The sequence below is a fragment of the Centropristis striata genome, chromosome 6, assembly GCF_030273125.1.
Source record: "Centropristis striata isolate RG_2023a ecotype Rhode Island chromosome 6, C.striata_1.0, whole genome shotgun sequence".
Taxonomy (NCBI): domain Eukaryota; kingdom Metazoa; phylum Chordata; class Actinopteri; order Perciformes; family Serranidae; genus Centropristis; species Centropristis striata.
The window spans coordinates 11954998-11971705 of NC_081522.1; the positions used below are offsets into that span (position 1 = coordinate 11954998).

A 16708-nucleotide genomic window follows, 5' to 3' on the forward strand; every position below is an offset into this window, starting at 1 on the left:
ATCAATAAAGATGACTGACACTTCTGGTGTTTATTCTCAATGAGCATTTAAGGAACTGAGGATTAGCACAGCAAGCTTCTTTTTTTTTAATGAACACCTGCAAACGAGACAGATCCATCTCAGTCAGCCATTGTTTATTGAATTTGTCTTTTGACTGATATTACAAAAACATACAGTGGCATAATTGTGTAACATAAAAGCTTTGCATTTTTCATCATTAAATGATACCGATTAAAAATGAAGAGAGATTTACATACAAAGAAGTGAAGTGCCCTACTATATTCTTAAGTAATCTTGTGCAATACATTGCTGGGTAAAAGCAAAAGAAAATAGTAAAGAAAGGTGTTAATAAATGTAGCTTATTCCATGTGAAAATGAAATTGAAAACAGAGAATAACAGAGAAAACAAAAAAGCATGCAAACTAGCCTTAGAATAGATAAAATATGAGTTAGCCTACTGTATGAGCCCTTTGACAAAATGGGTGGACCCAAGAAAACTTTTGTCTTAAACCGATCAAAGTTGAATCTCTAGAGAGACCTGCTCTCATGGAGACAAACAAATTAAATTCCAACTACTAATTTTTTCATTCACATTTCCATCATGAAAACAATCGCAAGTCTGCCCTTTCCTCACAAGTTCAGGAGGTCCAACAAAAAAGCAAGGCATTGTGCTGTGGTGTACAATACTGTAGCAAAGAAAAGGTAGACAATTCTGTAACAAACAGCGAAGGAAAATCTGTCAGCAGCTTAAAGTAATATAAAAATCCAGGAAATTAAAAGTTCAACTGTAAACACCATATCAGCACACAAGAGAAGGGGCGAAGTGAGAAAAACATCTTCCCCTCCTGTAGATTCCCATTCAAACATCAACTAAGCATTAACTTGTTCGTACTGGAAAAACTTGTAAAGCGGGCATCATATAGTTTATGATCACAGTGCTGAAGAGTAAACAGTCTTCTGTAAGTACCTGGATGTGGACAAAATGTGTTGCTACATGTTTAGAAATCTACAGAAACACGTCCCTCATAGATAACAAATCATATTTCCATTTTTGTACAACAATCATGTAGACAGACCGACTTTACAGCCATTTTATCAATATAATAAAACATTTAAATCATACTGTGTGGAGGGTACATGTGAAGTGGTGTAAACACAAATGTCACACTGCCACACTGAGGACAATGAATGCAATTACATCAGAACTGCACTGTGTAGCTTGTAGGACATATTTTAGTAAAGTTGAATCATTTAAACAACCTAAGCTAATGTTTGGAAAAATCAAGAACATTACTAAAACAAGGCAAGGAAAATAATTTGGAATACACTGATTGTATAATAGTTATACTAAAATAAAAATAGTGGGATAATCAGGAAATTTGTAAGGATCCAATGATGGTATTTCAAATATTCTCCTGACCAAATCTACTGGCCTTTTACAGTACACATGTAGACGAAAACAGTTTGAGCTTTTCAGACATGTCTTTGTGAAATTAAGTAATTAAGTATAAAATAAAACATTAAGAAAAAAAATCTCCCAAATTTGGACAAATAAACTGGTCAGACAACACTGTCTCACACTGTTACTATGGTGGCTTAATTATTATGTCTCTAGTTATTTGTTCTGAATCCTGAGATAAATAAAAAATACTTCCCCCAAAATGCTCCACCCTCTTAAGGATATATGGGAATCTTTAAGTCATCTTTGTGTGTATTCCCCCTATAAGCTTGAGAAATATGTACAATTTTATAATGACTGTGATCACAAGGCTTTAAGACTTTTCAGCAACATTTGAATTTCAGCATAAGTGATTCAAGTGCAGGGAGGGACATAGGGCTGTTGATTGGCAATAAAAAAAAATTTTTTTAGGTAAACCATTTTAAGACATGAATGAAAGGAATGGGGGGCAGAGAGCGCAAAGATAAAACGAGTAAAATAAAAAATACAATCATTCCTTCAACAGGCATAAAATCGCCAACTATTAAAAGATCACGTTTTAAAAATACTGATTCGGACCGACAAAGTGTAGCATGGCATTAAAGGTTGAAGAGCCGTCGATACAACATATTATTTTGGCGGTCACATAAACACACAAGTATACAACAAAAATCCTTTACAAAAAAAGAAAAGAAAAAAAAGGCCGGAATACTGATAGAAAGCCTGTTAGGGCTGTAATGTTTTGGTCTTTTGATTTGATTTCTCTCAAAATGTATAGAGAGTTGATGGTCAGGCAAGGGTTCGGAGACGAACTCCAACAATCCTTTTGGAAAAATCCCTTTACACCTGCGACATGTCACTGGCATGTGGAGATGATCTCTTTGTCTTTGTGCTATGGCAACAAGCTCAAGGTCAGTTATCCTCCTCATCGTCACTGACGAAGCTGCGTCTGTCCTGAGTCGTCTCTCTCTCCCTGAGGAAGGTCTGCCTGATCGCTTCCAGCTCGGTCAGCTCCAGACGGACTTTCTCCAGGTGGAAGGAGCGGCGGTTCTGGATTTGCCGCATGGGGAAGGGGTTCATATCCACAAAAGCGATGTTCATCAGCTTCCTGGGAAAAAAAAGACAGTTTTATCAGTCTGGGATTGTTTTCCATTGTTCTGCAGATTAGGCATTGTGTTGTCCCTGTTTTATATATTTGCTTTATGAGATTATGTGCTTTCCTTCCAACTAGTATGACTATTATGATACAATTCTACTCTTCTGATTGAGAAAGTTAATGACTGAACAGCTTTAATGCTTAGCGCAATGTCTACAAATGCAAAAAACTCAATAGCTCCATGGCATGGAGATATGATAAAGGTAATTATCTTGCTCCCTAGTACCGCAGACACACTGTCCTCAGATATGCCAAAATAAATACCAGTTGCTGTACCTTGAATCCAGGATTGTGCGTGTGAAGTATCTAAGATATTTGAAGATGGCTGTGGAATCCTGCAGCTTCAAAAACTCTTCCTCTTTGTACTTGAAAAGAGCGAGAGCGCAGCGAAATACGATCTGTGGAGAAAAGATGATCAAAGCTGTGAAATCTACCTTATGACTTTCCATGCGTGACCGTATACCAGAACACATCATCCCTTTGACATGAAAAGGCCCTTTAGAAGACTGAAGGCTGTGTTTTTTTGAGGAATGTCTGAACACAACACAGTACAGTTTGTACTGTCCTGTTATTAGGCAAAATATTTTTATCCACCAAATTGATAGCTGAAGTTGTGATCCCACCCCAGATCTCTACATTGGGTCTAAATTTAGAAAAATGGCTGCATCAATACGTCCATGGAGCTTTATAGTGTCTTTTAACTCATGCTTTTGGTTTTCTGACCCATAACTTTACAGTTTTTATTTACTTTCACTGCTCTGATTGTGGTCAGACACACCAGACAGCTATTTGGCATGAAAATTTTCCAAAAGGCAGTTTACCACCTGCCCGTCAACAAAACATTTAGAAGCTAAAAAAACAGATGTTTCACTCAGGATAAAGTGGGCATCACAAACACACAACGCTCAATGAATGCTAATGTTGCTGTGGTGGATATCTATAGAAAACTGTTACAAGTTCACCAGAACAATTTGAAAAAAGGCAATAGATTATAGAGTTTCGCTGCCCCCAAGTGGCCAAAAACTGTTAATGCATATTTAATGCTGCACTAGTGTTTGTATTTTTCAACTCGGGGGCACAAATCCCCTCCAAGCTGTAAAACACATGGTGGTAATATATTTTCAGTTAAAGGTTATTTTGGCCAACGTGTTAGCAAAGATTTGGCTACCAAAACAACAAGCTAAAACAGGCTAAAAGCTCTTGTTGAGTGGAAGAACAACTGTAGAACTGGGAGCTAATTTAATGTGGGTTCATCACCATGAGTAACATTTGTTCCATAACACATAGGCGTTTGATTGCTTGACAATAAAACATAAGAATATGTGGAGCTTTCCCTTCGTAAAGCCATAACCCTGGCCATAAACTGGCACATGCTGGAACTTGTTTACACCCAAACAGAAAACTAATCCAACACACATCTGTAAAAAAAAAAAAATGTTCAAAGGCCTCCTTATCTCATGTTTTTCAGTTTTCTTTAAAACCATGTCTGCATGTCCAGACAGAAATCAGTGTAAGGTTAGAGGACTCTTACCTTTGGACCTTCATACAGAAAGGCGTCCCATATCTTGAAGAGGATGTCGCTCACCACACTGTCCACAAACACCACCAGGAACCAGTTGAAGGTGATGAGGGAGAAGTCAACCTTATACTGCTCAAAGTGGGCATGAAGCCGGGGGAGCTTCTCACTCATCAGGTCCTTGAACACACGCTGGTCAACCTGCACGGACACAACCAGCATATATTCACATTCTTTATTGCTAACAGAGATTTCTTTTGTTTAAGCTGTAGGAAACATGGGATCAAAGCCAGCAGAGAATAAAAGGAAACATTGCTGCATTCCTTCGATGATCAGTCATGAGCCGCATAGTCACATGAATATGACTTCACTGACACCAAAGAAACTCTGCTCTTCCAGTGCTAGAATATAACCCCTTGGCTTGTTTACCTGTGAGCCAAGCAGAGTCTTGGTGTAATAGTCTCTTGGCATGAAGACCTCCACAATGGCAATAAGGCTCCAGAATGCGTCCTCTTGGTCCAGATAGAGCAAGGCAATAGCTGCCAGCCTAAGAAATGACATGCAATTAAAGTAATGGTTACAAGGCATAAAAGGAGAGAAGGAGAAGGAGTGAAACCAGAACCCTCCTGTACCTGTTTAGCCCCTGGCAGTAACCGATATCTGGATTCCTCCAGGAGAAAGCCATCAGGACGTTCCTGAGTTTCTGGATGCCGCCTGCACTCGGGGATGAATAGTGCTTGTTGTTGGGCAAAGTACGCAGCAAGTCCAGCTCAATCTGCTTCGACGCCGGGTTGGGCTTGTCCCGGGCCACATTTAGTAAGGTCTCATAGTAGTCGACCGCCAAGTGGTCCCGAAACTTCTTGACATGGACGGAGATGCACCAGCGCCACACCTGGGAGCGGTGCTCATGGGGGACGCCGCAGCGAATCAGAGCTTTGAGCTCAGGGGAGCGCACCAGGTCTCTGTTCATGGTGCCGGCCAGATAGTTCTCCCACTTCACCCCGACAGACACCTCCTGATCCGTCATGGACAGGGACTTCAGCTCCAGGGCTCTCACCTTTGCAACCAGCTTCTCCTCCTCTTCCTCCTCCTCAGGGACCGTCTTGAAGCCAAACGTGTCATACTCACTGATATCGAAACAAGAAAATGTTGAGAAATGATCATCAATCAACTCATTCCAAAGCATTTCAACACTTTTAGGGGGACCCGCTATTGCTTAACGTGCCTTCGGGGAATTACCTGAATTTCCAACAATACATTAACAATGACGAGCCCCAAAAGACATGCCTGAGCCTGCACTGAAGTCAGAGCAACAGCAATAACAAGCGAAATACCAATTAGCAGAGCTAGTTTTTCCAGTGTTCATGGAGTGTTCAGTGTTCACCTGCTGACTGCACTGCATTGAGCTCTATTAAAGGTTACTGAGGCAACACCAGTGTTTGTTACAGTCTGTAATGGATTTGTTGTTAGATTTGCTAAAAATGTTGCAGAGGGGACTAACACATTTGTGGATTATTTTCTATTTAACAACAGTGTCATATCATCTACATTGAAATAATAACAATAATAATAATTATTATAATAACTTTTATAATAACTTAAATTTATATAGCGCCTTTCAAGCAACCCAAGGACGCTTAATATAATATGCTGCATCATTGTCTAAAGTTGCCTAAATGATAACCATATTTAAAGAAGTGTGTAGGATTTAGGAGGATCTATTTGAAGTAAGGGAATATAAAATTTACAATTATGTGTTCAATAGCGTATATGAATAGACAGATTTGATGGGCTCATTCTAAGCTAATGAAAACACAACCATTGTTAGTTTCAGGTGATTATCTACTCCTATGATGTAGCACTGCCTTGTTTCTACAGTGGTCCAGAATGGACAAACCAAACACTGGCTCTAGAGAGGGAGGTGTGAGCAGAGGAATATTGAGTTTGATGCAATCTGCAACTTCAGTGCTAGATGCCATTAAATCCTACACACTGCTCCTTTAAATAACTTATTTTAAATTAAATTGAGAGAATTTTAACATGCCTTTCGATGTAAAAAAAACAACAACATAAAAACATGTTTTTTTTGGATACCTGACAGTATTTGGTTTAAAGATGGGGTGCTCTTGCTGGTCGGAGCTCTCTGCCTGCAGAGCGTCCTCTAACAATCTGGAGATGACTTCTCGGGCTGGGCTCTGCTCTGAAGACGAACACACTGGGGTCTTCACTTCTTGAAGCAGCACCAGATACTTACTCTCCACCTGACACAGCTTGGCCTCCAGGGCTGTATACTGCAGCGAAGACACCGGAGAAATATAATCAGTATCTTTGTTATCATAACCGACAGGATCAAGGTTATGCTTTGTTATTCATTGTTCCTACTTTTCATTTTTAGGTTTAGGAGGCAGAAGCTCATGTCAATACTGGACTTCCCCTACCGGCTACTTGGACTTCCTTTTTCTATTAGCAGAGTAATGTAGCATCAACCAGCAAGCACAAGATCGTACCTTTGCTTCCAAAGCCTTTTCCCTGCACTCTGAGTTTCTGCGTAATACGGTCAGCTCCAGGATTTCTTTGTTCAGGAACTTGTTCTGGGATTTGTAGCCTTGGAGACTGTCCTGAAATTGGAGAAACATGTTCATTTATTAGTACAAACTCAACCACATTATTGTAAAGCCATGAGGACATATTTTCGAAGCTAAAGAAATAGAAGGAAAGAGTTCTATACAGTTCCAGTTCTCATCATTGGTATTGTTTCTATCTACCTTGAGGATGTCCACCTCCTGCTGATCTTTATTAGGAGGTGGTGAACCGTCGGTTTGATTGCCGCTCTGCTCAGAGCTCTCCTGCGACAGCTTGATGATGACTTCATCCTTAGCCTGGATGGTCTCCATCAGCATCCCCAGCTGATCGTTTATCTCCCCCACCTTAATCTTCAGGCCCTTCAGCTCCTGTTGCAGACTGTCCTTCTCCAAGCTGAGACGCTCCATGTGGCCACACAGGGACTGGATCTGTCCATCTCTTTCCTGAAGCAGGCCCTCCATCTGGGTGACCTCTTCCTGGATCACTGCAGAGCCTTGATTCTGGTCTGGAGTGGCAGCGGAGTCTGGAGCCGGGGGTGGACGGCGCACTGGTTGCCTGTCGCACTGGGAGGTTCTCAGGGTCTGCTGCAGAAGTCTCACCAGCTCCTGGTTGAGAAAGGAGGATTTTTTTTATTGTCAACATTTTGTCTTGCAAAGTTAGGGTATGTAAAATATGTAAAAAATGTATAAATAAGAAATCATCCTAATTTCCCAGGAGAAGCCCTGCAAGTTCACACTGTTTGGCAGACAACCTTTTCCCCTTAGACAGCCACCACCAACATTTCAAACATTTATTAATACATATCTTGTGAAGATAATGAGATAGTGGTGTTGTTTTGACTAACTTGAATTTGCAAAATTTTGCCCTGCTGATATTTGGTAGTTGGTTTATATTTATAACTGATAACTGTACATTTAGATTGCATAGACTCAGCACTAGAACAACTGAAAAAATGTCAATTAGTTCACCATGTTGTAACCACTTAGTATTACTGTTATGAGATTAGAAAAGAAGTTTGGAAAGTGATATACAGACGGAGGAGACGGGCAGGAGGCAGTGAAATATTGCCCCCTACCGGTCCGGAGCTTGTGGCCAGGCCTTACACATTACACCTTTAAGTATATACTTAAAGTCTGGCCAATGTACTTGGCTCACACATTTGCACTGACGGCGTACATGGTCACACAGGTGCAGATACAGGAATTGTGACATGCATTTAAACATAGATTTAATTGGAAACTATTTTCTAACAACAGTGGAAAAAAATGTCACCAAACAAGGCAGTATGTGGGAATATATCTTTCTTTATAACATTTCTAACTAATTCAGTCTAAGCCGATTATTACCTGGAGGCCACAATCAATAGTATTAATAATACAAAGTCAGCTTTGGTCCACTTCACTGACAACAGTTAGACAGACACAGCCAGGTGAGTCACTTCCTCATGGTAACTCAATTAATTTTTGTTAAAGACTGAGCTGGCAGTAAACCACTTCACAGGGGAAGTGTACACACAAGTGTGCTGTATTCATCTGGGTGGCGTTGTAGCCGATGTGACCAATCTGCCGTTCTCAAAACACTAAAACAAGAACAGAGAGTAATGGGAAGGAACGACGCAGCTGTGATTGTTGTAAGGAGAACTGCCATTTCCTTGTTTCTCGCTTCAGCATGACTAATCATTCGCTGTCTTCCTGTATTAGTGAGTGCATCAGTCTGACACCACAACCTGAGGCTTGTGCTGAATTAACTGAATAGCAAAAGCACTTCAGTCAGCCCTGTATGTGCCTTACTGGGGATAATTAAAATGTTAAGCCAATCCTGTTGCTATATCCTGGAATTTTGAGAGATTACTAACGGGTTATGTTACTTGTTCCAACATAAGTAATCTGATTAACGTGATTCCCAATGCCCAGAAAGTCGTGTTTTCATGTGAACCATATGTGAAATCAAGAGATAACTTTACCTTCTGACTGGCCAGCTCCTCTCTGAGTTTGACTTGTTCCTGCTGCATGCGGCTCAGTTCTTCCTGTTGGCTGTGAAGGCGAAGCTGCATCTCCAAAGGTTTGCTGCCATTACACTCCACCGGGGAGTTTTCAGCACTGCGTGTCTCAGTATTACGCCCGAACCTCCCGGAGCCCATCATGTCTTTTAGCCCCAAAGGCCTTTTAGCCCGATTTGGGTTGCGCACAAAGTCGAAAGTAAATGACGATCCAAAGGAATCTGAGAGGAAGAGATAAACAGGTCATAAAAGTGACTCAGGGGGAGCAGGCAGAGAGGTTTTGAAAAAAATGCATGGTTTGTCCATTTGTCATAGTATTGAGTAAATGAGTGGAGCAATAGGAGAAAATCCTTCTCCAGAGAATGTAAGCTGAGTATGAGTATTTATCCCTGTCCTGAGGGAGTGGACGTACGTCTGTGTGTGTCTGGATGAGCTTTCTGTTCAGGGAAGTCCTTGGGTGGAGCATCCACCAGCTCCCAGTCCTCTGCACTGCTGCTGTTGTTGTTGCCGGTATAAAACACACTGCGTCTGCTCTCTCCTCCTCTGCCTGGCCGCAGATAAGACATGGAGTTCCTGACAGAATAGAAACCAGACGGGAGGGTGCTTAAGAGCATGCCTGTGGTACTTCAATAATGCTGGACATTAATTGGCTCTTATTATGTGAAAGCTTTTCAAATCCACAGGGATCAAGGGCAAACTGCAGGGAAGCCTGATGCTCTGCTATTCTGTAAATGGTAACATTTAGCACAAACAGCTTTTGTTGAGGTCTTTACAACAGGCTCTTGGCAACAGAACGGCAGCTGTATACGAGTAAAAAAACAGCTATATACAGCTTGATACACTCGATGAGAAAACACAACTTAGATAATGGAAGGTTGTTTTGAATGTAAAATTAACAGGGCCATGTCAACCATAAGCCCACACAGACTTGTGTTTTTCACACTTCTAAATGTGAGTTCACTGCAACAACGCGTCTATTTGTGTGCAGAAGAATGCAGCTCTTTTTTTCCTCACACCTCGTATACACCAGACTTGTTTCAGACACGTTTTTCAGCCTTTTGCTTCACGTCCATGTGACGGAAAAGACAATTTTAACAAATTGCATCTGTCTACAGTGGCCACATGACAGACTTGATCACGCTTTATGAACATAACTGCGACGCGAAGCTTCTTTCATCATCACATTTCTGGTGTTAACATTCTTGACCTTTAGTTTACTGATCATGAGTTATAACTCGAGAGACCCTTATACCACTATGCATTTCAAAATATGAGAAGCTAAATCATCATAAAAACATTTAAAGATGCTGCGGCGGCATCTGTGTGGTGGAAAAACAGTAAACTGGTTAAAAAAAAAAGGCCGTCTTGGACTGCCCTCTTGCTTTCATAGAAAGGCTGGAGGAGGAGGATGTTCGCTGAGCTGACATTAATCATGGACAACACCCTTCGCCCTCTGCATGAGACTGTGGCCGCCTTAAGCAGCTTCTTCAGTAACAGACTGCAACGCCCACAAAATAAAGGAGCGCGAGTCTTTCGTTCTGTCGGTAGTCAGACTTTTTAACACAATGTAACATTTTTGCCTGTTCTTACAACATCACGGACTATCCTGTGCAATTTCCTCCTGTACATTTTTTTTGTACTTTCTTGTACAATGCTACACACCATTTGAACCGAAAGTATTATATAGTGATGTTGCTATTTTATGTGTATTTTTGTCTCTCGCTATGACAAGTACATTTCCCCAGTGTTGGCTCAATAAAGATTTTATCCTATTTTTTATTTATTTGTTTTTTTTAAAGATTTTTTAGGCTTTATTGATAGAGACAGAGTGAAGGGGGAGACAGAGGGGAAGACATGCGGGAAAGGGCTCCGAGTCGGATTCGAACCCGGGCTGCCCGCTTACGAGGACAATGCCTCTTTGGTACGCGCTCTACCAGGTGTGCCACCGGGAACGCCCCATTTTATCCTATTTTATCTTACAGAAAGGCAGAACAGGTTGGTAAGGACAGGAGTAGCAACTCAAATGCTCCAACATTCCTGTGCACCTTTATAAGTCAACTCCTTTTCCATCACGGATACAAAGAAAATTCCAAGCCATGTGACATTTTTAGCATTTCAGTGATTTGCATCATTTGAATAGATGTGTTGTATGGCCCAGAAGGGGAACATACTAGAGCAAGTAGTAAACTATGGATGAAACCATTTCCTCTACTGCAGTCAACCTCAGGAAGTAATGAAGAGGTATCTTCTTTCTTCAATACAGCTCTATTGGGGCATAGCACACAAACTAGTTGTGCCTGTTTGGCAGGGGCTAAAAAAACACACTTCCTTTTTACAAACAGCGGGTACAATGTCGTCCGGCAGAAAGCTTTTGTTACCTGAGTTCTGTACCAAAGTTTCTGAGGGAGAAGTTGAGGGGGTGTGTGGAGGCAGCAGAAGGCCCTCTGGCTGACTGGATCCCCACCATTCCCCCACCGTCTGTTTCTGTCTCCATTGCAAAGTCGCTGCGGACTTTCTCCATGCTGTCACTTAGCTTCTCAAAGACAACTGCATCTAAAAAGAAAAAAACACATTAGAGTCGATGAGAACAACATAATATCACATCAGTCATATCACCACTTGCAGGACTGCAGCTGTATCAATTGTTTGTTGAGGAAATGAGATCGTCATGACCCTGAATGGTTTACAGAGGAAAAAGAAGCAATATTTAGAGCTACCCGAATGCCATCTAGGTCTGTGGTTTCACAAAGAGCTCTCTAACCACCAGAAAATACAGTATGTAGCATTTCTGAGTCAGGAAGGCTAAATATAAAATTTCCTCTTTGTATGAAATTAGCAGGGAAAGTGTGGGAAGATTTCGTAAAGGGCCAAACAGCTCCACAGTTATCCCGTCACACCCAAAAGGGAAGCCAGTCGCAACCACACAATTATTCTTACACTGCAATTTAAGTATGACAATGCTTATTTTGCCCTGTTTAACTTTTGAACTGGCATATTCAGACACAGAAAAACAACTCCTGTCATCCTCTCTAATCCTGTGCCAGCTTTAATTAATACAGCTAATGACTTTCACATGTCACAGCGCGGTTTGTTTGGGTGAGCTGCATCTAAACCTTTATACACAGTAGCTATTCCCAGATAGTCTTGCATCTTGGTTATACTGTGGAAAGAAGCTTAGGCATGTTAATCATTTACTGACCATGAAATAAAAAGTGCAACATAAAACATTTAATGCCCTCTGCACAGCCAGAGGGAAAGTTCCAGTTAAGGAAACATTACTAATTTCACACTTTGTGCCCGCACCCACACATTTCATCACAGCTCGATGACGAAAGGTCAAGGACTTCAGAGACAGAAACAACACAGACTTTAAAAAATGCATGAAAACAGAATAGTAAAGTATTGAAGTTTTAAGTGCTTTGTTTTCTTTATGGTCACATTCAGGGACAGCTGCTTTTTGTGGGATCGTCGATTTGAGATGATTTGTCTTTTATGGGGCAGCAGTGTTTATGAACTCAGGTTTTACAATAAGTTTGACTAAATACCTCTATAATGATATTGACAAGGGTATTTATGAATGTCTCACACCTTTTTGTTTTCACACCTTTTCACAAAGAAAAACATTAGTCATGTGTATGTGATGACAGAAAAAGGAAGAAGCTTTCACAGCTCAGTTCACTCAGCCACAACAACGGAAAAACAAGTTGAATGCTTCAAGTCACCTCACTGACCAAAGCAAAAACTCTAGTCTTGATATTTCAATAACATAAATGGGAATATCTTGTCTTATATTGGACCCAGGTCAAAGCAATAGTTTTATGCTATTTTCATTCATCTTGTTTTTTTAAGCTTCCAAAAATTGCACCACTCCTTTCCCTGGATAGCCAGCACTGTTTGAAAATAATTAAATATTTGATGTAAATAGTTGCATTTAAGATTCATTGTGTATTATGTACATGTGGAATTTATAAATGAATTGATTTTATTTAGAGTTTTGGAGGCATCCGATATGACAGTTTATTATTAAACAATAACCCAAATAACAGGTGAAATCTGTGAGAGAAATGATGGGCTCAGAAACGCTTCATATGCAGCAAATAAATAAACAAACACTGACTTCACCTAACTTGTACTCAACTTTTCTTCCAGTCAAATCATGTGACTAACCTGTCTGACTTCATAGGGGTCAAGGGTCAACACAGAGAACAGACAACTGCTCAGTGAGCTGCTAACAGAAAACTAAACTTTAGTGCACACACATTGTTTTGATATTAGGTCAGTGTAAGAATGGCAAACAAAACAATATATATGTCTCATAAAACATAATTCATAAAAAAACTGATGAGGTTAACCTTTTATCAGGCAAAGAACTATATTTGGTAACTTCAGGTAATATTTTGAGAAAAAAAGTTGCAAATTTACTAGATTAAAGTGGCAAATCTACAAGAAAAAAGTTACAGATTTAAGAGATTTAAAGTGGCAAATCTGCGCGAAAAAAGTCGCAGATTTATGAGAAAAAAGTGGAAAAAAAGCAACTTTTTTTCTCCCAGATTCAACACTTTAAATCTCATAACACTGTGCATTTTTTTCTTGTAGATTTGCCACTTTAATCTCGTTAACTTTTTTCTCAAAATATTATTTTCGTATGGGTTTTTTTTTTTACACATTCTGGCAGTATGTAATATCCTCTAATATTAATAACCCTCTCTCTAGGGTTGAAATTTGGAATTTGCAAGTATTTCAATGAGTGCCCTATTAAGGGTTAAAGTGGTGAATCTGGGAGAAAAAGATTGAAAGTAAAAGTTGCTTTTTACCCACTTTTTTCTCGTAAATCTGCGACTTTTTTCGCGCAGATTTGCCACTTTAAATCTCTTAGACTGCAACTTTTTTTCTTGTAGATTTGCCACTTTAATCTAGTAGATTTGCAACTTTTTTCTTGAAATATTACCTGAAGTTACCAAATATAGTTCTTTGCCTTATAAAGGGTTAATTATATATACTATGGATAAATATATACTGTATGTTCTCTTGTTTATCTGTAAATGCTGTTGAGCTGCATTTATTCTGTCATGTTACAATGGTAAAGTGGCAGATGGGTGTGAGAGCACTTGAAATCAGCAAGCAGCTAGCACAATGAGAAATGTTTTCCTTTGAGTGCATTAAGATAAAACACACCACAGATAAAGTAGCTGTGAACTCCTTCCTTTCACCCTCTTTGATTTCTCATTTAATCAATGCCTGACGTAACCACTCTTACAGGCTCGTTCTGAAGGAAGTCTGGAACCTGGCAACTAAATAACTCTAACTTGTGTTAGTAGCACTTGTGTAAATATTAATCCATCAGATACAGGTGTTTACTTACAGCTGGTGCCTGAAACAGAGCAGTGAAAATGAGTGTACATACACGCTGTGTGTGTCTGTGAGTGTGTTTGTGCATCAGCCTACCATTATCTTTGCCTACGAGGCCTGTGGGAGGGTAGGCCAGGGTCGGGGAGCTCCAGCTGTCTCTCTGACCAGAGCCTCGTGTGTTGCTGTACTCCCAACGCTTCTGCTGCAACTGCTGGAGCCAGAAATGCATCACCTGCCTGCTGGGGGCCTAGAAACACACACAAAGTTACTCACAAATCAAATAAAAAGGTTAAAAGAAACTTCAAACATCAGTATTCATGAAATGAAACCTTGACAGGGGAAATATCAACAGCTGGTGAATTAAATAAAGCATACGAAACAGCCCGAGAGCATTTTAAATAGCAGGTTACTATTAGGATCTGTCATGTGAATGACACAGACGCTGGTTTCATTCTCAGTTCCAGCCTCAGGCTGTGCAAGCTGTTTGGTATTAACCATTCACACCATCTGCTGAAAATGCTCCAGACTTGCGTGGGCAGCCGGGCCGAGTTAGACCAGAGGCACCTGTGTTGGCACTGAAACCAGTCAGTGTCATGTGACAGCAGAAAACACACCATCACATGAGATGACCCCCTTGGCCACACAGAGGTGTCATGAGGGCGGATGAGCTCATAAGCATGTACAATCTAAAATTATCTCTACATATAAACAATGGGCTGACAGTGTGTTTGGGACAATCAGCTGAGTAATGTGCTGATTAAGCTCTGCTCTGGGAAACATGATAGATTTTCTTTAGGCAGCATATCTGTAAAATTCTCAAAACACAACTTTTCTCAGCAGAATTATTTGCATGGCCGACTTAAAGCAAAGTTGAGAATAAACCAAGTAAGAATGGGTGTGTCTGCTTTTCCACAATAAGAAAGGAAGTGACAAATGACAGCAAAGCACTGAAACACATGCTGAAAAGTTTCTACCTTCAGGAGGAACTCCTTCCCGGTGGTGCAGATCTCAAACTGACCCTCTTCCCCCTCCACATCGTAGCTGAAGCACGCATCGCCGATCTCGATGTGTCCGAGCGGCAAGGCATCTTGGGGAGTCTTGAAGTAATACAAATAACATTTTCTCGGATCGTACACGAACCACCTCGGCTTGTACCCCCTCAGAGGCCCCTTGCCGGACAGTTTGTTCAAGAAGCCGCACAGCTTGGAGGCCTGCTCCTTCGCTCCTTCGATTTCGGCCACATCCAGAGACTTGCAGGCCACGATCCGTGGAGCTGTGCAGGAGTTTGTGTCGCTGCCATCCTCCTCTTCGTGCATCTTTCCTCGAAGTTTCTTCTTCGTGCAGCGCAGCGGATGCCCACTCCTGTTTCCATCCGCATGACTGCCTGCCTCTCGGACAGAGGAGCATGGGAGATGTAGTTTATTTCAGCGGTGACGTGGTGTGAGAAATGTGTGCGTGAGACTGGCTTCGGAACCGCTGGGTGGGGCTGTTTGACCAGATGTAGAGCCTGAGATAGTCCAGCTGCACTGAAAAAAATTGGAGTGACATTTACTTAAAAAAAGCTAGGTTTTTTTTGCAAGTTTTTCCACACAGAAAGTGTAATCTTTACTCAGGCTGTTTGTAAGTAATATTTATTTAATAGAACCACTTTAAAAAAAATGAAAATACACAAGTAAATTGCAGATTCACTGATGTCCCTCAATTACATTTTACTTGGAAATATCAACTAATTAAGCCAATGAACTGGTTTAGTGAATATTACTTGGAACGAATGATTCAATTTACATAAGAAACTGAGGACACATAATAGCAAACAATCACTAAGTAATGCACTACATGAAAAACTGCTGTTTTAAAGTATTTCGTTGTAGAATTTATATAGATGATTGAAATGATAATTACAGCACCAAAAAATCTCTTTTTTTCAGTGTGCTACAAGTGGTAAGAAAAAAAAACTATTACAAGTAAAAAAGAGAATATTATTCCTGTTTTGAGGTTTAATTAAACTGTTTAGTTATTAAATATTAATAATATTGAAAATCACCATAATTAGTGATAAAAAAAAGAAAAAACCCAAAATTGTAGAGATAAAACAAAATACAATTACCTAAATTTGAATTTTAAAAAACATAATAAAATGGCTCACAAAATTGCTGATCCCTTCCATTCTTTGTATACCACATTGCCACCAAGACCAATGCATGACAATTGCATCTAAATTATGAAGCTGGAAATAATATATAATAAAAGTGGATACACTGAAATTCAAGATCACCTACAATATTAAATTTACAGTAGGAAAATGAAATTAGTTGCCACTTTCTCTGCTCTTTGTAGGAGCTACAGTACAGTATATAAATCAATAAATCTATCTAGTCTACAGCTGTTTTACTAGTTCGTAATCTGCGATGTTGACATGCACTTAACTGCATGTTATTCACAGTGACTCATACAGTTAAATTAGTGTCTACAACAAAACATAGTTTAGCATGTTGGAATATTTCCAACTGGGCTCAGAGTTCATTTTGTTCAACAGGTTGATTGATGGTTGTAGATGTGAACATGCTATGACAGGATGGATGTGGGCAGAGACAGTAAACAATAAATGACTGGTTTTATGCTTGGATATATGACTTTTATATTACAGTTAAGCCCACCTGTGGCAGA

At 40.1% G+C, this 16708-nt stretch overlaps 1 protein-coding gene across 1 annotated transcript; it reads right to left on the minus strand.

Annotated features, from left to right (window-relative positions):
• Nucleotides 1–115: 115 nt before the first annotated feature.
• Nucleotides 116–15416, minus strand: tbc1d2b (TBC1 domain family, member 2B). Its single transcript, XM_059335608.1, has 13 exons — nucleotides 15016–15416; nucleotides 14138–14288; nucleotides 11071–11245; nucleotides 9105–9265; nucleotides 8657–8913; nucleotides 6876–7298; nucleotides 6618–6728; nucleotides 6205–6401; nucleotides 4743–5237; nucleotides 4540–4657; nucleotides 4126–4311; nucleotides 2871–2992; nucleotides 116–2546 (listed from the first exon to the last, which is right to left on the minus strand). The coding sequence occupies exons 1-13, from the start codon at nucleotides 15355–15357 to the stop codon at nucleotides 2351–2353; spliced, it is 2934 nt and encodes a 977-aa protein (XP_059191591.1). The 5' UTR covers nucleotides 15358–15416; the 3' UTR covers nucleotides 116–2350.
• Nucleotides 15417–16708: the final 1292 nt, after the last annotated feature.